Raw genomic sequence first — 20,337 nt, forward strand, 5'->3', positions numbered from 1 at the left:
TTTGATGCAGCAGAAACGGGAAAACCCAAAATCTAAGGCAGTGGCCTCATAGAGCTTGAATTCCTTTTATTGAGCAATGGAAGAATCAGCTAGGTTAAATATTTCAATCACCATTCTTCGACCTATACACTTCAGACGCCAGAAACTTCCCCATTGGAGAAGGAAGATATCAGGTAGAGAAGAACTCTATGCCTATTGGTGAGTTCTTGGAGCTAGCTTCCTCTGAATTATCATACATAACAGGGTAATTGCTGGTGCTCACATTCCTAAAACAGCAGCCATCAGTGCTTTCATATCTGCACACTTGCTGAGTGCTGGCTAAACCACTCTGTTACCGAATTCTCCTTCACTCGCATATAGCCACTTTTGGTCTGCAGATTCTTCAAGAAGGTGTATGTAAAACCAAAGCTCTCCCCTGAAAACTTGTTCTCGTTGAATCCTAGTGATATACTTGCAGCCCGTGTATGAATCATTCACTCGGTCGATTGTCCCAGAGTCCACATACAGTGGGAAGCTGCGAAAAAATTGTCCGGAGTACAATACAGAAGATGGATGCTTGGTGTAGGTGCCATAGTTGAAATCGATGGTCTGATTGGTGTAGGTGCCATACAGAAGATGGATGGATGCTTCGTGTAGCTTTTGGAAGAAATGGGCGGTGATCTTCCCATAAGATGACTTCACCCATCCCGTCGAAGATATGTACCTGCTTGCGCTCGTCTTGAATCGTCCATCGAGATCCCTAAATTGGGAATCCAGAGATGGCACATACTCTGGTGCTTCATACTTGATCAAACTTCCGGAGGCATACGAGCTCTTCTCATCCAACCAGAGATGAAGATTGGCATCAACAAGCCAAACATTCAAAGCATCCGTGACGCCGAACCCGAATTCATGAGGTTTCCCATCCAAGATCCTCCCCAAGACGGGGGTAATCTCGATGTCGTCGAACGATCCGAAGCCGGTGCTGGGCCTCCAGAGCAGTGGGTGTCGATCACGGTGAACGGCCAAATGGCGCCGACGACATCGCCATCTAGGATGGCGGTGAAGACCCCGAAAGCCCCGTTTCCGGGCAGATCGGTGAGGTCGTTCTTGAATATACACATATCGGGGGGATTGGTGTACCAGAACTCATCTGCGGAGTGGAAAGACAGGTAAGCGTCCGTCGGTATCGCGAGCTTCATCGGCTGGACGTCGGTCGAGTTCTTGATCGAGAATTACAGTCCATCGACCGGTGGCAGGCTCCGGGAGATCGGCAGGACCAGATCGGCCGGGGATGCGATCCCGACGACGGTGGGAGTCGAAGTAAAAGTGGAGGGAGATGATGACGTGGTATACGCCGGTGTAGGTGCCGTCGACGATGTTGCCGAGGTATACGGCGAGAGTTCGGGGGCGGGCGAAGAGAGCGGTGAAGCAGGTGACGTACTTGCAGACGGTCCAGACGATGCCTTTGGGGCGGGGGTTTGGTGGTACAGCTAATTAGTAATGGAGGGAGGTGCTGAGTGGCGGTGATGATAACAAGAGGCAGATGTGGGCCCGCCAAGGGAAGCACGTTGATTGGTGGCCCTGAATACGAGCAAGCTGTTACGGGACATTTGATTCGAAGTTGGAATGAGGTTGGCGGTTTCAGGACCGTTGGCGATTCATGAATAATAAATTAGTTTTCTTATTTTTTAAGAGATTATCAATAATAAAAATTTTATAAATACTAAGAAGGAATTTTAATTAGTAAGTTTCCTACTAATATATTTAGTTTTATAGAATAAGACTATGTTCATAGATAAATTAATAAATTTTATCGATGGTTTGGATATTTGATCTCATTATCCGTTCATTCGATATGTCACGTTTTAATTTATAAAAAATATTAAAATTTAAAATTATTAAATTTATCATGTGATAAAGAACATCGATACGATTTTGATATAAAATATTCTCTAAATATCTTACATATATATAATCAATTAGGAAATATATATTTTCTTACGAGATCTCTTTCATTTTAGTCTTAACACCACTTGTCACTAACTTAGTATTAGAAGAATCGCATCGAGAATCCTAATTAACCTCCATCTTTTACACTAATTTAAAATTTTCAAATGCCTCCTAAGCATAATCAAATTGTTTAAATCTAAATTAGGTCTGAATTAAATCGAACTTATTCGATCATCACCACATATCCTCTCTATCAAATTCATAAAAGGATCATTGGCTTCAATCTTACTTCATCGACAGCAAGTTATGAATCCCTAAAGGCCTTGAAACAACAAGTACTTGAAAGATCTCACTCCGATGCCCTGGAGTACTCAGAGCGCCTTTGCTGCTGCCATCTCCCTCCAACAACTGCATCTCAGGTTTCATGTGTTTTCTTCAGTCTCATGACCCTTCTCATTTACCGATCTCCATCTCAAGCTTAGCTGCAACTCGGGAGTCCAATCCTCCTCCATTGTTGTCATCCTCATCTTCTTTGCATCTTTCGTAGGCATTTCTACTTTCACCACTCGATGCTTTCGTGACTGCGAGCCAAGATGATCAGCCAGTGGAGGTTAGAATGCCAACATCGTGATGATAAAGATGAGTGGTTACCTCCAATTAAATTTTTAATAGACATGGAGAACAGTAATACTCGAACCAAAGGAGAAGATGATGTTACGTATAGATCTAACTGTGTGACCAGTCATCTTACTCCGTACTCTGCTTCGAGAGGACTGCAATATAAATGTTATGTCAGACCAGCTTCACTTGCTGTGGGATCTCTCTCCCTCTCTCTTATTAATGGAAGAATGCGTGACAGAAGTAATTCCTGTGGTACAACTCCCATCCCGATGCATCTAATTCACAGTACACAAAACAGGAGGAGCAGGACTGTCTGCTCTGCTCTGAGTCTTTATTCCCGAGTGTTCCGTTACCATCGCTCGTCTCCAAAAATACTTTCCCAAAGGTTCCTTTGGGACCGACTCCAGTGTGGAGTTGGGTTGATTTGTCTACTACGCAGGAAATGGATGGGAGGAGATCTATCTGGTCGAGAAAACAAAGGCAGGAATCCACAGTGCAAGTGAACAACAAGAATCATCTGATGTGCTCGAATCTCTGGTTCTATTTCCTAGCACTGAAGTGGAATAGTAAACGATTCCTACCCAAAGTCAATCGTGTCGACTCTCAAATAAGCATCGAGATGTGTTGAGATCGATGATGAATCTAAGTGGAATTGCATTGGTTGTCTTTTCATCTCCGGTGGCCTTTTCCGTGCAGCTTGAATAGGCAAGTCGACATCAAAGACGACCGGAAGAGTGCACGCCAGAAAATGATTAATCCATGTACAATATGGGCATGCATGAGTGTTCTTTTAGCCTCATTCGAGAAGCTTACGCTTGCGTCTAATCTCTATAAATTAATGGACGAAGGTCACCTATTACAGTAGTTTGAAGTCTGAAGCTGATTGCTAGCTCTTAAGCCTTTCCTCCCAAATAAAGACGGAGATGAACTCATTAAGAAAATGATAGAAACTTGTCCTCGGTTCTATTCTGCAACTCCAAAAGTGGAAGCATCAAACTAGCAGATGGAAAACAAATAATAACAAGGCATCTCTTCGTCGGCTCAGTGGTTGTGATCGAATCACATATATTTATATGAAGTCATGTCAACTGGGAGAAGGCTACAAACGAAGTGTCATTCTTTACAGGAAGAAAGAAACAGCTGCGTGGTTTACAAGATCATAGAATCATGTAACACCGAGTCCATTAGGGTTGGCCAGGATATGTCATTCAAGTAATTCCAAATTCTTCACAGGAAGAACAATAATTTCTTGAGTTATTTGAAGCATTAACATTTTGTTTGATGCTTCTTGCAAGAAGCTGTGGAAGAAACATCCGACTTCTGTAAGGCGAAGAATGGAAGAAACCCTCGAAGAAGCCATGACTCTGTTCAACACACACATCGTGAAGCTGTTGGAGGTGTCATGAGAAGAGAACAGCTCGTGTTCATCTTCTTAACGAAGTAATGTCAATCACCAATTTACATAAGAGTGCTCACCAACAATAGTTATATATATTACAGAACACAGCAAAAAGCATATGGAGTTATGAAGAAGAAGAAGAGAGAGCATGTTCGAGGTTGCATGAGGTACTCAAGATGTGTGGTGCTCTACTCGGTATCGGACGCGATGTTGGCGGCTCCGGCAGACAGCTCGTCGTACATTAGATTCTGCAGTCCGGGTTTGAGCTCCCTGTTGCAGAACTCCTCGTACTCACCCTGGTCCCCGGCCTTCTTCTTCACCTCCACCACCACCAACGACGGCGTGAGCTCGAATATCTCCGCCGCGATCGCCAACGGGCCCTTCTCGCTTTCCTTGGTGCCTTCCAGGCTCACCTGGCAGTCCTTCTTCCTCACCGTGAAGCTGACCACCTTGGCGATCTCCTCTAATTTCGAGAGGATCTTGGAGACGGGCTCCCCGGATACGAACCTTGCCTCCTCCCCACTCTCTTCGAACAGACCCGAGAGGTTGAACCCTGGGGAGAAGGAGATGATGTCGAACGCGTTCAGGCTCGCGGGCCGAGGCAGCCCCAGCCCCCGTCGCGGGCCGCCGCTTATGGAGGAGGAATTGGAGGTGGAGCAATTGGGCTTCGAGTTCGTCTCTGATTCGGACTCCGATTCGGAGTGCTCGTCCGGGGGCGGAAGGGGTGCCGGTGGCGTGTCGATGTCGTCGAAGCGGTGGAATTTGTCGTCTTCGATGTAGAACTTGACCTGGCGGAAGCCCTTCTTGAACCAGCGGTTGTCCATGATCTCGGGGATGGTGATCCGGGTGGCCGGATTGCTGTCGAGGAGGCGGGACAGGAGGTGGACGAGGTCGGCGGAGAACCATCGGGGGCATCGGAACTCGCCCTTGTGGATCTTGCGGTACATGGCCATGAGGTTGTGGTCGTGGAAGGGGAGGTAGCCGGCCATTAGGACGAAGAGGATGACGCCGGAGGACCAGATGTCGGCCTTGGCGGCGTCGTAGCCCTTGCGAGCGAGCACCTCCGGGGCCACGTAGGCCGGGGTGCCGCAGAAGGTGTGGAAGAGGCCGTCCTGGCGGATCTGGTCGGACACGGCGGACAGGCCGAAGTCAGAGACCTTGAGGTTGCCGCGGTCGTCGAGGAGGAGGTTCTCGGGCTTGAGGTCCCGGTGGAAGACGCCGCGGGCGTGACAGAAAGCGACGGCGGAGACGAGCTGCTGGAAGTAGCGGCGGGCGGCGGGCTCGGGGAGTCGGCCCTTGGCGACGCGGGCGAACAACTCGCCACCCCGAACCAGCTCCATCACGAAGTAGATCTTGGACTTGGTGGCCATGACCTCGTGGAGGTGGACGATATTGGGGTGGCGAACGCGGCGGAGGATCGCGATCTCGCGCTTGGTTTGGGCGACGAGGCCACTCTGCATGATCTTCTCCTTGTCGAGCACCTTGATGGCCACGCTCTCGCCCGTCCCCGCGTGGCGCGCGTGGTATACCTTCGCGAACGTGCCGTGCCCCAGCAGCCGCCCCACCTCATACCGCCCCAGCAGCAGCGCCCGCGCCCTGCTATTGCTTCTGCTGCTACCGCTGCCGCTCCCCTCCGCCATCACCCACAGATCGCGAGAGGAAGACCGAGCGGCGCGTCCCGTTTGGTGCTCCTCTGTTACGGTGTCGTCTGAGTGGCTACGATTGGCAGGTATTTAATCGAATAGGTAATGGATATTGCTTCGTGGACTGGCTGGTGCCGGTTGCTTCCGGAGAGGAGGATCTCTCTGTAGCGCAATTAGAGCCGAACAAAAGAGACGGTTTTCCTAACCATTTTTTCATGTCAATTAGACGCATATTTAGATTTAGCTTTATATCCTCACTGCTTTCTTATTTACTCTTCCTAAATCCTCCGTTTAAATCGTAGAGAATCGATTTCCCCGTCTGTGTTCTTCTACTAGATTCGATGTCAGCTACTGAATCCATCAGACACGTATGTAGACTCATTCTCGTCTCGTGTACATTCGTAACCTTTGACCTACAGTTTAATATGACTACCGATAATTCTCGTGCAATTTTGTTAAGGCCATCAACTTAATGTCTGTGCATAAAATGCAATGTATGTTGTTTAATTTTGGATTTGTTAAGGAGTTAAGTGCAATTTTCCCCGATATAATGTCGGCGCTGCCGACCGTTACGGGGCCCGTCAAACATGGCCGTCCTGTCACGTGCGTCATGCGACGTCGATGGTTTCGGAGCAGGCATGTACTGTTGTAAGACAAAACTTGCAATGCCTCGATTTGGGTCACATGTGTCGCCGCCCGAATTGAACCACACGCGAGGAGACAGGTGTCGTGAGCTCAGAGACGGTACAACGACGTCCGATACGACAGGACGAAGGGTTAGATGGGACGTTACGAACCCGAGGAGAAAATGCCGACCACGGAACGGCCTGCGTCATCTCCGCCTTCTGATGTGCGCGAGGAGAGGGAATCACAGCCGTCGGTTTTCCCGTGATGGCTCTACCGCGTTCGGCCGCCATCACCTCCCCGCTGCGGAACAGGAACCAGCTATGTAGGCGTACAATATTTCGGCTGGCAGGCGACTGTCGCATCGTTGTCGTCGGCCTGTAGGCTTCCTTCTTCCGATTGCTGCGCTGGGCACAGGAGCGGATGGACCAACGTTACAGCGATGAAGCGCGGAAGTCAAAAGGTGTTTGTAGTTTTATGCAGCAGAAAAGGTGTGAAAAAGAGGAGTGTTACTGGGAAAAGTAATGGTGGTGATCATAAGCTGCTTTTATTTTCTGCCTTAAACAATGAATGGTGTCGACTCATAACACGCAAAGGTGAGGTGACGATCACATATCAGTCAAAGTAAACGCGGCAAACACGCAAAGTATCGATTGGCTTAGTTATACCCAAGGTGGCCTTTAGGTGTGCAGGAGGTGAGGGACGTGGTGTCATAGTAGCATAGAGGGTCCTTTTCGGGTACAGATTGCATGAGGAGGATGAGCTCATGGGAACGATAGGGGTGGCTTCGTCGGCTAAAAGTAGATGGCCAACGTTAATTGTGGGTGACCTAAGACAGGCTGGAATTGAGATTGGGAGGAGCTTTCAGGCTTAATGAAGGAGATTTCGGGGTGCGTACTAGAAGTGAAGCCTAAGTAAAATTGATCGGTGACCGCAACAAAGTCTTCGCCCGATTGTGTGAACTCTGTCACGTGAATCTTTCCCACGAGTAGACTACGATGAGTGTGTATCGATAAAATTATTAATAAAAGATTTTACATATTTTACCTAAAAAAATTTCAATGTTGGCACCCTTCTCCCACGACAAGCATTCCTACCTATTAAAGCTCTTTTAACTCTTTCGTTTCTTGTTTTCTCTTTTCGTTTCTTATTTCTTCCTCGCTCACACCTATTGCTCACTCTCTTTGTTGTCTATCATCTTCTCTTCTTCCTCCTCGGAGGATGAAGTTGAGGATGTGATAAGCAAACTCACTCGATATCAAGTAACATCAATAAATATTACAGTGGTGAGTGATGTTGACAACAAGTTGTATGTGTAGCGAGGATAAAATAAAGGATTGTGATGAATAAAAAATAGATAAAATCAATAATATTGGAGCTATAAATAGTAAAATAATATTTTATTTTTTTTTAAGGATTATCAATAGTAAGTGTTATCAATAGTAAAATGGAGGTTGTGAATAATAAGATTCTAAATATATAGATAAACTTATAGAATCTTTCCCACCACCTAGAAATTTTCTAATTTGAGCATCTCATTGATTTTATTAAGAGCAAAAGTTTAACATATCATCCAAAAATGATATGAACCATATATTGATTGACTAGTTGATTGGTACGTAGATTAATCTATTTCAAACACTATACTAAAATATGACAATATCGGCCAAAAAGTATGTATCAATCTATACGGTTAAAACTTGTCTTATATCAATTGATACTGGTTAGTATTGATCAAAATTTGATTGATACCAATCCAAAATTTGATTTAAATGGTTAAATGTATCATTTATATATTTTTTGGAGTTTTACAAATGCATTCTACATAAGATTAGGAGAAATAACATTTGGATCATTTCCGACTCAATAATTATACCTTTGAGCACTGCTAACAATATTATTGCATGATAATAATTTTAAGACTTGTTTTAATCTTAGAAATTGAATCTTCAAGCATCACTAATAATCTCCGAAAAGAATCTTAAGTAGTCCGATTGAGATTAGAAAATCATTTAAATTATTTATGGTATTCTTAAGTAAGCTTATGATATTTTATTATGGTAACGAAAATACTGTAACAAGTCAAGTTTTTATTTCTTACTGAGTGATGTTGTTCATAAACTATTATAAATACCTATTTAAATTATAATATAATATATCAAATGATTTATATTTTAATTTTATTTGACTCATTTATAATATTAGGTTTTACAGTATTTTTATTATGTGGTAAAAACAATGTAACAAACTTCTAACAAACAGCTTGAGTAATATGGATACCAATTGAGAACTAAAGATATTTTAGACTATTATATTTTAGACTTCTATTATAAAGACCGCTTGAGTATTATTTAAAAATAAAATAAAATATGGATACCAATTGAGAAATATTTAAAATATAAATATTTTTCTATGAAAATCACTTTATCTTCTAAGCTAAAAATAAAAATATCCCTTAGCTGACCACATTGGCAATATATATATATATATATATATATATATATATATATATATATATAGAGAGAGAGAGAGAGAGAGAGAGAGAGAGAGAGAGAGAGAGAGAGAGACTTCTCCTTCCATGTTTTTGTCCTTATATCTTTGTCTTTCTTTTCATACATTTTTCATCACTTATTTTTTACATTTATTTTAAATTATAATACATCAAATGTTTTCTATTATGTTTGATTTTATTTGATTCATTTATAATATTTTTCGGTAAATTTTATAGTGTTTTTGATAAAAATAAATATTATAATACATAAGAAATTTATCAAGAAACCACTAAAGATTTTATTTTAAAAAATAAAATATGGATGCCTATTAAGAAATATCTAAAACATATATTTTTTTTTACAAAAATCATCATCTTTTCTTCTAAGCCAACAATAAGAATATCCCTCGATGGACCACATTGGCATTCTTTGGAAATAAATATATATCTCGACTTCTCCCTCGTGCCGTCTCATCTTTCTTCCCCAACATTTCTTTTCACTCATTTTTCACATACTATACGTCTCCGTCCACCTCATCATCCGTCCATTTCTGCCAACTCGATGCCATCTCCTTCGCGTCACCATCCCGCCACCTATGTTCGTATCTCATCGACGTTGTCACACGCAACACGAAAAGAACATACTCAACTTCCTCACACCACAGGAGCGATGACGTTTGGGGAATCATGGCGAACCGTGACATGGTTGTACACAATCCACGGCTGCACTCCCTGAGTCGTCTGGGATACTAGCAGCCCTCCTCAACTTCCACGCCGGAGAGGGCGTGTCTTCGCCACCCCTACTTGAGAAGACAGAGCAGGTAGGATCTTGACAAAGAATAGCTTAATAAACACACTCTTTTTGCCTCTGATGAAGAAAAATAATGAAAATGTGACGTTAAAAGAAAAAGCAGTGAGGACTTACTCTAAATCTTGTTCTAGTATTTGGGGGGCCACCGTTGCTCCTGTGGCATGCCTTCAGCTTCTTCAATTATTGGCGCAGTTAGGTGACTCCCTCCGAAGAGCAGCAGACATTTCGAATCTGGAAAAGCTAGAAATGGAGAAGCAAGTCACGGCAGCAACAGTGGATGCTACAAGGCTGATATGGGCCACTCTGAGAGGAACACCCGCAGGAACTCACGCGGACTTGATAAGAAACCCTCCCACATGATTGGATCGAGTCGAACCGTGATGGCCCCGGCCAGATTTTATGAGAGCGGCGATGGTGACAGTCCGTCCCGTTCGGGCTCAACCCGTGGCGCTGAAGCTGATGCGGTGGCCACATCCGTACGCCACAATGGCATCATCCTCGACTGTGGAGCCAGAAAGAACATATGAGTCTAACAAAATATAACCCATCCAAATCATTTTCAGCAGATATTCCAACAAAAACAGCTGTATGAGTACCATTCATATCTTGACCAATATGAAGTACATACAACAACAATGGGCTATTACACCTTATGATGTGAATCAAGAAGAAAAAGATACGAAAACCAGCCTACTAAAAAAAGGTTCAATCATCGAGAAATTATTGTAGAACAATTACGATACAACTTATACCGATCCGATAAGGTGGGATTCTATAGGCCCAAAGACTTCTCAACCTTCTGAATCTGATTCAAGAATATCCACGTCATCTGCAGAACATGGCACATACGAATATGGCTGAGACAAACAAACAGATGATTCTTTGCGTCGAGAAGACGGCAGCAACAAGTTTTTTGACTATAAACGATGAGGCCTTACCATGACGTGGGGAGCAATTCTCACACAGTAGACAGGAAATCCAGTGTAAAATTTGAGGGGGCCACCAGACTTCAACGTTTTCACGGCACAGTCTAAAGACCCAGTGTAAGGATACTTCCCGTTGGCATCAGGTTGCATCTTCTGTATTTGTGTTTTCACATAATCAAAAGGTAGACTGCAAGCAGATGCAAAGAACCCTGAAACTGCGCTTGCCCCTGTAAACGAAGACATGGTTAGCAACCAATCAATCTCCACTGGCAGTATTTAGAGTCCTAATTCTGCAACCACTCTAAAGGGATTTTCTTAAATATAATCAGACACCGCTTTAACTAAATTCTGCTGGAAGGGTTAAAATGCCAAAGGTCATGAGCAACCACATTTTTCAATTCATAATTAGTAGAATACAGAAAAATTAGACTTGAAACAGGACTTCTTATATAGGCAGAGGTTTAGAAAGTCCAATAGAGCTGCCCTCCAGAGTTACCTTTTTGCAGTATTCAAAATTTTGTCAATCGAATGCATGAGCCGAATATCATTCATATGCTACTTTAAAAGTAAACGCAAAGAAGATACACCAGAAAAATAAAATTACTGAAAAGATAGATAAAAAGGATAAATCTGCAACTTATACAACCTATTAAAGTACTGCTATTTAAAAAGAATATGATCACATCTACATAAAATGAAGCAAGACTCCCCGGGAAATTTGAGCTTACCACAAACAAACAAAATATGAGAGTTTTCATCTATCATGAAGTAATGTCAAAGAAACATGTTCAGGAATATGATGCAGAACATAGAAGTATAAGCGCATTGCCATATCAAAAGCAAGCTTAGTATAGTAAGCAACCATTAATAACATCCAAGCCTCTTACATACAATTAATTGTTTAGCTAAAGAAAGCCTTTTTAGTCCAGAAGACACCACATAATTTTGACTGCTTTGAAGGTCACATCCTCTAGGAGCTACCTCATATTGTTCTTGATGTTATGGTCGAAAAGGCAGGCACTTGCTCTGAAACTTTAAAGGCTAGTTAACTGTAACCAATATCTAAAATTTAGATGCTGTCAAAGCAATAATATGACAAGAACTCCTGAAATATTTTTTAGCAGAAACAATTTTAAAAGACCAACTTCTATAGATTCACAATGCAAAAAAGTTATACTAAAGGTCAACGTCTCAAGGCATCACTCAATCCAATGGAAACCATGACACAGAGAACTTATCCACCATAATAGAAACCAGTCGTCCGAAGCACCATGGAGGGCTATCACTCGCAAAACCCTTAATATTAGAAAAATAGAGCAGATAAGAAGTAATGCTTTGCATCTTACCAAGAACAGTGCTAACTTCGCCGAAACCAAGGGAATCCCTGAATAGTTCAACGCTCTGATCGTAAGATGCAAGCATACCCATATTTGATGACATTGCCCTTACTACTGTTGGACCTGCACCCTTCCATAGAGCCAGAACCCCTTCATCAGCAATGATACGATATAGTGCATGAAATGCATTTTTGTAGTTTCGTCGTTGTGCTGCAGGTAAAGTTGCATCGGCTTGCATCCTGATAAGTGCTAGATCAGCTGGGCTTCCCACAGATGCTCCAATTGCTCCAGCTGTTAGACCAATAGCAGCTTTCTGAAGCAAAGGCAGTGGTTTGCCATCATTAGCCTCGACAGCTTTGTTTGTCAGCACCCTAAAAAAAGTGATAAAGGAAATAAGGGTAAATATGTGACTAAAAACAAAGGGATTAGCTTTTTTGTAGTTTAACACAAAGCAAGACTTTGGTACATTAGTAATCAAGTATATCTATTTTTATTTAAACTGGAAGCAGAATATATAATAGCTGGTTATAAGACCTCTGCAAAATTAGGTCCTCTAACACGAATTCATTAACTAATCTTCAAGGTAAAAGAGATTTTGGCAGTAATTCAAGGGCACCAACACATAAGTTTTAGTACCTTCAATCTTCATCAAAAGAGTATACTTCCCAACTCCTTAGACGGTTAGAAGACACTTATTCAAAGAAACTGATAATGCAACCACAGTAATATAGCCTCATGCATTCTCAACTAATAACCAAAAAGTTCTCCCAACAAAATTGCCCAAGATCTCATTTGTCCAATTAATTATTTTCCTCAAAAGTTAAATTTAACTAGAAGCATCGAATTATCTGTAAAAGCAAGAGGCTTTTGGATCTAATCTTAGGTCTTTTTAGAAATATTTTCCTTTTCAACAAAAGTAAGACAACAAAGGAAAAAAACAAAAATCAATTATATGTTAGAAACTTAGTCATCAGATTTATCTTAAAGGTGACTAATATTGTAAAAAAGTTTCATAATTATTAGGATTATCAGCAAAAGTTATTCAACTTAATTGAGCTAAAACAATTCACTACATAAATTAAAGAACCAACAGAACTGTTCAGATATATCGACAACACCTAATTGGTCTGACTACTAACTGGTATACCACATACTGCATAGTATCAAAGTCTAAATTCTTTAGATTTTTATGAATAAACTGTACCTAAAAATTGTGCCAGTCCAAGAAAAAATTGGTGCAGAGTTGTCACTCAAAAATTAAATCTTTGATAGCAACACTGAACAAGTTAAAAGGCATACCCAGTGCAGGAGGCTCCCGCTAAAGTAAGGTCCAAGGAGGCTCAATGTACGCAATCTTCCCTTTAAATATTTAAAATGACTGTTTCTGTCTTTCACGGACGGACAAGTTATAACCAGTAAAAAGATAAGGTTTCTAAAGATAGGAGCCATACAGAGACTTCTCAGTTCTCCATCTATCAGGGAATTAGTATGTAGTATCAGGCCTGAGGAATAACAATCAGAAAAGACAAAAATACTGTTGTTAATGTGCCGTGGAAACCACATGGAACCCAGATAAATCTACCTAAATAATGGATACAACATGAATACCGGCAAACATGGTGCAATCACCTTTTACTCATCTTTAGCCTAGTAACCTGAGGCATCTCCAACTAGCCAATTGAGAGCATTCCAGAAACCTAACACATGCAACCAGTTAAGCTTATTTTCTACACCCAACCAAATCTGTAGTTTGTGTTTGCAAACGTCAAGCATATGTGATTCAAAGGCCATGGCCAACAAGTATCAAATCCTCAAATAGAACTCCAGTATATATATATTTAATTATGTTATGAAATAAGCAATTTCAAGGAAAGAGGAAACTAAATTACCTAAAGGAACCCAATCGTGCAGTTGTATAGGTAGCTTGCCTTAGTAAACCAGCTGATAATCCCTGTATCAGAATAATACATTAGAACGATAAAAAATGAAACCCAAAACATCAAAAGAAAACTCCAAGAATGGTGGTGCACTGTTTAAAATGTATTAATTTATTTCTGGAGATATTACTATGATAATTGTTGCAAACACCAAAGGTTAAAGAACTATCTTAACGTTGGACAAACTGGTAAAGATAGAAAAGTTGTACATCAAAATAAAAAAATAAATAAGAAAGAAAAGGAACATAGCTGGAAGAAGATAAACTTGCAGGGTATTCAAAGTTACCAATGGAACTTATTTATAGATCAGGATTAATTATGTTGCAGATCATTTAGCAACCAGAAAGCACAGAGTATATCGAGAAGGGAAGCTAAGAAAATTAGAAACAAATCACACTAAGCGAACCTTGTAAAAGGAGCCAAACCCTTCATTGGCAAGCATGTTCTTCGTAACCTCGACAGCTGATCCCTGCCCCAGCTGGATCCTCACCTGCAATCCACATAAAATTCCATCAAACCACCGCATCAGAACCCCAAACAAAACTAACCTAGCACAGATCTCAGATCCAACAACAGATCATCGTGAAATCTCATAAATACATTCATCATTTTAGCATCAAGAACGGCAAGAAAAACAGCATTTCCCTTGAATCCAGAAAACCCAATAAAGAAGCTTTTGGATCCCTAACGAAACACAATTTGGCACCGAGAGAGAAAACGAAACATGGCCATATCTCGATGGATCGTAACAACAGCACATCAAATCAGAGAGGTGGTAGCGAAGGCCGGCGGCGTACCTTGACCATATCGATGGGCTGGATGACGCAGGTAGCGAGCATGCCGGAGACGCCTCCATTGACGAAGGGCTTGATGGTGCTCCAGACCCCGAACGGGCTCTTGGGCTTCCCTTCCGCCATCACCACCAGAGACACAGAGAGGGGGGATTGGGGGGGCGGATCGAGCAGTAAAGTTAGTTGTGAGCGAGACGAAAAAAACCCGTAAAAGTCGCGGTCTTGTTTTGATACATAAAAAGCGGTTAGGCTCCTCCCTTCTCTCGCTTCGCTTGGTCCGCTCGCAAAGTAAATCGACTGGGCCCCGTTCGTCTTCCAATAACATTGGCCGTCTGTTCTGAGCCAGAACTCGCGACTTGGAACATTTTTAATCTTGACCGTCAGAAAGCTGATCGGACCAAAACAGGCGGACGGCTGAGATTAAACGCGCGCCGCATACCTTGCAAGTTGGAACTTTTTAATCTTGACCGTCAGAAAGTTGATCTGGCCAAAACAGGCGCACGGCTGAGATTAGACCCACGCAGCATATCCTGCACAGAAGTTGCATTCACTTGCAGCCTTTCCATATTCTACTCTGGTTCGTGAAGACCCGCCAGATACCTTCCTCGTGATAGGATTGTCAGACCCAACGCTCTTGCATCATCCGATAAAAAGCAGGTAAGAAATCCGGGTGGTCCGAAAAAGATTGGGAACTGATACGGAACACTTTAATTTGTAGTGTTAATGCTGATGTATAATGCTGGAAATAACGAAAGAAAGTGTAACTTCGTGACGAAACGACTCACGTAAATATATAATGTGTTCAGCAATTACGAACGCGGCTTTCTTGTACGATTCTGTGCTGGTGCTGCTGTATCGACAACTAAATGTTGCTTGTCACGACTCACGAGACGAGGAGGAGAGCGAGGGCGGTGGAACAGAAGAAGCAGACAAGGCAATGGCGGAGACGACGCGCTCAGGAGAAGTAAACAATGGGTGTGACCAGAGGCACAGTCCTGGCAGATGCTCGTACTTTTGTCACGCAGCTCAACAGGCCATGGCGAGAGTGAAGTGCATGATTTTGAGCAAAAGGAGTGAAGGAAGAAATGATATCCATTGATTTCATTGCTAATCTCAGCGTTGATTTGAACTCAAAGGTCAAACACGATGAAGCTCCGCTATTAGTATGTTACATTTAATGGCCGCCAAAAGTTGATGAGCAGTCAAAACCGAGTCAAAGTGTGCGTCTTAAGCATCCTCTGCAGGAAGAACAGATAAAAAACAACACGATCGAGTAGAAACCAAAACAAGCAACATAAAGTAAAACAAAGGTGTGCAGCACTAGCTTTGCAATCTCCGTCCCACTGCTTCCAGTTCAGAAAGCTGTTCGTGTTTCCTGTTCCTTTTCTTTATGACTTTGTCGTCTTCTCTCGGTCTCCTGAAGGAAGCCGTGCCCAACCCACTCGGACAGTGGAGTTCACTTGTGCTCTCCTCCTCTTCCATCGGCATCAGTATCGAGCACTGTTACTTTCAAGGGAGAAATGGAGGCAGAGTACAGGAGAGAGGGAGGCGTGGCTCTCTTGGTGATCGTTGTCCTCGCTGCTCTCTCGCTGGCTTCCCTCCTGGTCGCCTTCAGCTACTATTGCTACATCAGCAACAAAGTCTCCAAGCACCTCAATTCCCTCAGTGAGCACCCCTCTCCCTTCCTCTTCTTTCCGTTGTTGTGATTCGTCACCGTGGTTGGGTTCTTTTATCTTTTGTAGAGGAAGGGAAGAGCGAACAGAAGGAAAAGGCGGCACCTTTAGGCGGCGGCAGCGGCAGCGACGAGGCGCCGGTGGTGGTGAGCGAGAGAGGGGTGCAGGTGTTCACCTACAAGCAGCTCCATTCGGCGACCGGCGGGTTTGGGAAGCGCAGTGTGGTGGGGCACGGGAGCTTCGGGGCCGTGTACAGGGGAGCGCTGCCCGATGGGCGGAAGGTCGCCGTCAAGCTGATGGACCGACCGGGGAAGCAAGGGGAGGATGAGTTCAAGATGGAGGTCTCTTGTTGGTTCCTGTCCTCTCCACTGTTTCACCTAATCTTCATGTTTGTCATCCTTACTGAGATTTCTTGGAGGGCATTTGAGGCGACAAAGATTGGGTTTTGGAATAACAGGTGGAGTTGCTGACGCGCCTTCACTCGCCATACCTGCTGACATTGATCGGCCATTGCTCCGATGGCGGGCATCGGCTTCTGGTCTACGAGTTCATGGCTAATGGGGGTCTTCAGGAACATCTGTATCCTACTAAAGGTATGATTATGTTCTTCTTGATCTTGCTTTGATAGGTATTCTTTTTGGGATTTTCCTGAGACTACATTTGAGAAGAGGCTCTTAGTTTGGGGATCAAGGGGTGTAATATGCTAATGGCTGATGCTGTCAAGCATACTGGTACTGCATATTGGTATAATTTAACTCCAAGAAAACAAACTATTATGATGAAGAAAATGCAGGCCTCCTTAGCTCAGAGTATGAAGTGGTTGTAGAAAGACATGATGAAAATTGTGTCACTTCAAGTAGTAGTTTCTTAATGTCAGCTAATTACTTCTAGAATTATTTTTGGTTTTGCAGAATAAACTCTTGATTGTTTCTCGTACTTATACATATGTGTACCTTTCCATGTTCTAACACAGGAATATAACTTTGATTGAGAAACAGATATATGAAAAGAAAATTTAAGCAATGCTGATTGTGTATATTTGGCATTGACATGATTTGTTTGTGTACCTTCAAACTTTATGAAATTGCTTTACCTGAGTGTTGGAATTCTGTCTGATCATGGCATCCGTATCAGTTACGTGACTATATGCTTTCATCAGTAATTCTTTGCTTTGCAATATTAACCTAATTTGTTTAGATTTCGATAGCCTTTGAGGCCCTTAAAAGAATAGAAATGACGTTCCATCCTGAAAAACTATACTAATCTTCAAATGAACCCTTGTACGATATCCTGTGGTAACTTTGATTCGACGCTGCTCAGTCGGAGCTTGGTAGCATATTATGAATGAAGGGCCAAGTTTTAGGTTTATAAACATGAAGACAAAATGGCTTGTTTAGTCTTAGTTCAGCACATATCTTTTCTAGTCTAAAGCAAAGGCAAAAATATATATCTGAAGATTTTGCCGCAGCCATTGTTTCAAATCATGTTAAATGACAATATGCGAAGAATTTATCCCTAAATATGAAGATCAAAGGATGACAGTACCAAATGTTTCACATGTCTAGGAATCATAACATCTGGTGCTAGTGGAGCATCATCAGTTAAATCGACTCATAGACTGATTGTCATATGTTGTTATTGTGGTAATCCGAACGCCTCCGGCAGAGACAAAGGCACCCTATTTTGTATATTCTTGTATTGGTTGGGAATTTGTGGTGTCATTGTGATACTTGGGAAAAGTCTTGGCAGGGGACACTTGAATAACCAAAATAGTGAGATTTGAATGAAGAATTAATCGTCTTAAAGAATCTGGGGCAAATGTCTTTTGGTACTGCAATATTCTTTTTTGTATGACATTATTCATTTTCTGATATTTGGCTTCTAATAAGGGCAGCCCAAAGCATGAGCCCTACAAGTGGAGAGGTTCTTTCTATAACTTGAACCTACTCATCTAGGTCACTCAGAACAACTTCACCATGGAGCCATTGCATAATATCTTCTAATCCTTTTCTTCTCCTTCTGCATATTTCCTATATTATATTTGCTTTAATCCATTGTTAATCTTAGTCGACAGTCAAGTGATTGTAGCTTATTATTACATTTATTATTTAATGCATTTTACTTGCAAGTCCTTGAGATCATGGTCATCGACATACTTTCCTACATAGTAATTTTGCTGTTTTGTTCTGTGACATCAAAGCTAACATACCTCCTTGACACTGAAAAGTAACCGATACCAATTTATTATATATTTTGCATGAAAATGTATTATATATGATAAGATCTATAAGAGGAGTGATGAATCAAAGGTGGAAACATGGTTTTTGGTTAAGAGCCATTGGTTCATATCATCAACTCCAAGGTGTAAGAGCCTGTGGTGAATTCTAGAATTGAGCTAGTGTAGCTTTCTAAATTGTTTACCATTTGGTGCTTGTCATTGAAATATGTTGGCATTGCGACATTTCCTAAGCAGAATCTGTTTCCTTATACATAAATTACAGTTATTGTGAAGCAAGAACATTGTATGAATGGTCATAAGAATCGACTTAATTCAAATCTACAGGTTCCTACGGTGGCATTTCAAAGTTGGACTGGGATACGAGAATGCAAATAGCTCTTGAAGCTGCAAAAGGTCTGCAGTACCTTCATGAGCACGTCAACCCCCCTGTCATCCATAGGGATTTCAAAAGCAGCAATATTTTGTTGGACATTTACTTCCATGCCAAAGTTTCAGATTTTGGACTTGCAAAACTTGGATCCGATAAAGCAGGAGGCCATGTTTCCACACGTGTTTTAGGCACACAAGGATATGTTGCTCCAGAGTACCGCCAAAGCCTTCATCTCTTCTAACTTGCATGATCTAGTTCTAGCTTCAGTGATGCAGTTCATGAAAAAGGCTTAGCTCTTTTTAATATGGCATCCTAATATATTCTTTTACCAGATATGCATTGTCCGGGAGATTGACAACTAAATCAGATGTATACAGCTATGGAGTAGTGCTCTTGGAACTGCTGACTGGTAGAGTCCCGGTAGATATGAATAGGCCACCAGGGGAAGGTGTACTCGTAACCTGGGTGAGTATTTTATCTGGAAATGTTCTGAAATGCTTAACAAAGCACATTTATTTTATTTATAATTGATATTTTGTAGGTATAGGGCTTTCTGATAGATAAATGATGGTCTAGCACAGAAATATATGTCTGTGCAATAGGATTGTTGCATTCCGCATTCACATCCTTAGGTTTCTATTTTAGATGATATAATCTGTCCAAGGGCGCAATAATGTCCGACCACTTAAACCTCACTAATTTTACAATCAGTGACATATGCCCTGTAGGATCAATGCATCCTACATTCACATTCTTAGGTTCTTATTTCGGATGACAACTATGGGTCGAAGGACACAATCATGTCCAAGGAAACCAAGAGCCATCTAGAAAACAGTCGAGCTATATATTTTTTAGGTTAGTTTCTGCCGAAAAAGTTCTGGTCCTTGACAAAGTTCAATTACCTGAAGTCGTAACATACTATATGTCTGCAAAAAATTAATGCTTTTAGCTTCTGCTTTCAATGCTTATGGTTACCCTCAACGATTGTACTTGCTCTCAGGCAAATCTAATAACCCATATTTTTGGTTGTCGCAGGCTCTGCCATGTCTCAGTGATCGAGAAAAAGTAACTCAGATACTGGATCCAGCATTGGAAGGTCACTATTCTATGAAGGATGCTGTTCAGGTGGCTGCCATTGCTTCCATGTGTGTGCAACCTGAGGCTGATTACAGGCCTTTAATGGCGGACGTCGTCCAGTCACTGGTCCCTCTTGTGAAGAAGAGGTTGCTGAAAAGGAGTTCCAGTTCCTCTGCTTCTCACGCTTGCAAGCCTCTAGTGAAACCTGAATATGATTGACATGTTCATCGACTTTGCTGAGATCTTCCTCTTAGCTTGGGAGCATTTCATATATTGGAATTTTGTAGTAGAACTTCCATGAGCTGTTGGAAGTCATATGAAAGATTGTGATAGAGCATAAGCATGCTGAATGATAATGCTATGATTGCAGGCTTTGTTACATATGTTGAATGGCCAGCTTCCAGGCTTTTCGATATCGAGATTAAACATGAGACAGGCTTGTAAAGATCTGATGTCAAAATTCTGA

The 20,337-nt window shown here is 42.1% G+C and overlaps 3 protein-coding genes and 1 pseudogene across 4 annotated transcripts; 1 reads left to right on the forward strand and 3 right to left on the reverse strand.

The window, feature by feature from the left end:
* Nucleotides 1-49: 49 nt before the first annotated feature.
* On the reverse strand, nucleotides 50-2,403 carry LOC135640850 (peptide-N4-(N-acetyl-beta-glucosaminyl)asparagine amidase A-like; annotated as a pseudogene).
* A 1,548-nt stretch (nucleotides 2,404-3,951) lies between these two features.
* Nucleotides 3,952-5,668, reverse strand: LOC103987818 (CBL-interacting serine/threonine-protein kinase 12). Its single transcript, XM_009406237.3, has one exon. It carries the CDS (start codon nucleotides 5,590-5,592, stop codon nucleotides 4,141-4,143), a length of 1,452 nt encoding a protein of 483 aa, XP_009404512.1. The 5' UTR covers nucleotides 5,593-5,668; the 3' UTR covers nucleotides 3,952-4,140.
* Nucleotides 5,669-9,090: 3,422 nt separating this feature from the next.
* LOC135641751 (mitochondrial dicarboxylate/tricarboxylate transporter DTC-like) lies at nucleotides 9,091-14,751 on the reverse strand. 2 transcript variants are annotated; one of them, XR_010497784.1, is made up of 8 exons: nucleotides 14,519-14,717; nucleotides 14,128-14,211; nucleotides 13,674-13,735; nucleotides 11,794-12,155; nucleotides 10,460-10,674; nucleotides 10,274-10,350; nucleotides 9,636-10,023; nucleotides 9,091-9,510 (listed from the first exon to the last, which is right to left on the reverse strand). XR_010497784.1 is itself a non-coding variant. In XM_065157441.1 (6 exons), exons 1-6 carry the CDS (start codon nucleotides 14,636-14,638, stop codon nucleotides 10,294-10,296), a joined length of 900 nt encoding a protein of 299 aa, XP_065013513.1. In that variant the 5' UTR covers nucleotides 14,639-14,751; the 3' UTR covers nucleotides 10,109-10,293. The 2 variants fall into 2 exon arrangements, 1 of the variants encoding a protein (XP_065013513.1); XM_065157441.1 differs by lacking the exons at nucleotides 9,091-9,510; nucleotides 9,636-10,023 and having other exon boundaries at nucleotides 10,109-10,350; nucleotides 14,519-14,751.
* Nucleotides 14,752-15,811: 1,060 nt separating this feature from the next.
* On the forward strand, nucleotides 15,812-20,328 carry LOC103988410 (probable serine/threonine-protein kinase PBL7). The gene is made up of 6 exons (XM_065157438.1): nucleotides 15,812-16,177; nucleotides 16,255-16,526; nucleotides 16,643-16,778; nucleotides 18,749-19,007; nucleotides 19,127-19,259; nucleotides 19,830-20,328. Exons 1-6 carry the CDS (start codon nucleotides 16,033-16,035, stop codon nucleotides 20,088-20,090), a joined length of 1,206 nt encoding a protein of 401 aa, XP_065013510.1. The 5' UTR covers nucleotides 15,812-16,032; the 3' UTR covers nucleotides 20,091-20,328.
* The last annotated feature ends 9 nt before the right edge of the window (nucleotides 20,329-20,337 follow it).

This window comes from Musa acuminata, chromosome BXJ3-6 (assembly GCF_036884655.1).
Source record: "Musa acuminata AAA Group cultivar baxijiao chromosome BXJ3-6, Cavendish_Baxijiao_AAA, whole genome shotgun sequence".
Taxonomy (NCBI): domain Eukaryota; kingdom Viridiplantae; phylum Streptophyta; class Magnoliopsida; order Zingiberales; family Musaceae; genus Musa; species Musa acuminata.

Excerpts from the sequence above, each read along its gene's own strand:
- LOC135641751 (XM_065157441.1), bottom strand. The coding sequence starts at position 14,638 with ATGGCGGAAGGGAAGCCCAAGAGCCCGTTCGGGGTCTGGAGCACCATC. Across the intron at positions 13,736-14,127 it reads GGTTTGGCTCCTTTTACAAG|GGATTATCAGCTGGTTTACT; the intron begins GTTCGCTTAGTG and ends ATTCTGATACAG. Across the intron at positions 10,675-11,793 it reads CGAAGTTAGCACTGTTCTTG|GGGCAAGCGCAGTTTCAGGG; the intron begins GTAAGATGCAAA and ends CTTCGTTTACAG.
- LOC103987818 (XM_009406237.3), bottom strand. The coding sequence starts at position 5,592 with ATGGCGGAGGGGAGCGGCAGCGGTAGCAGCAGAAGCAATAGCAGGGCG.
- LOC103988410 (XM_065157438.1), top strand. The coding sequence starts at position 16,033 with ATGGAGGCAGAGTACAGGAGAGAGGGAGGCGTGGCTCTCTTGGTGATC. Across the intron at positions 16,527-16,642 it reads AGGATGAGTTCAAGATGGAG|GTGGAGTTGCTGACGCGCCT; the intron begins GTCTCTTGTTGG and ends TTGGAATAACAG. Across the intron at positions 16,779-18,748 it reads ACATCTGTATCCTACTAAAG|GTTCCTACGGTGGCATTTCA; the intron begins GTATGATTATGT and ends TCAAATCTACAG.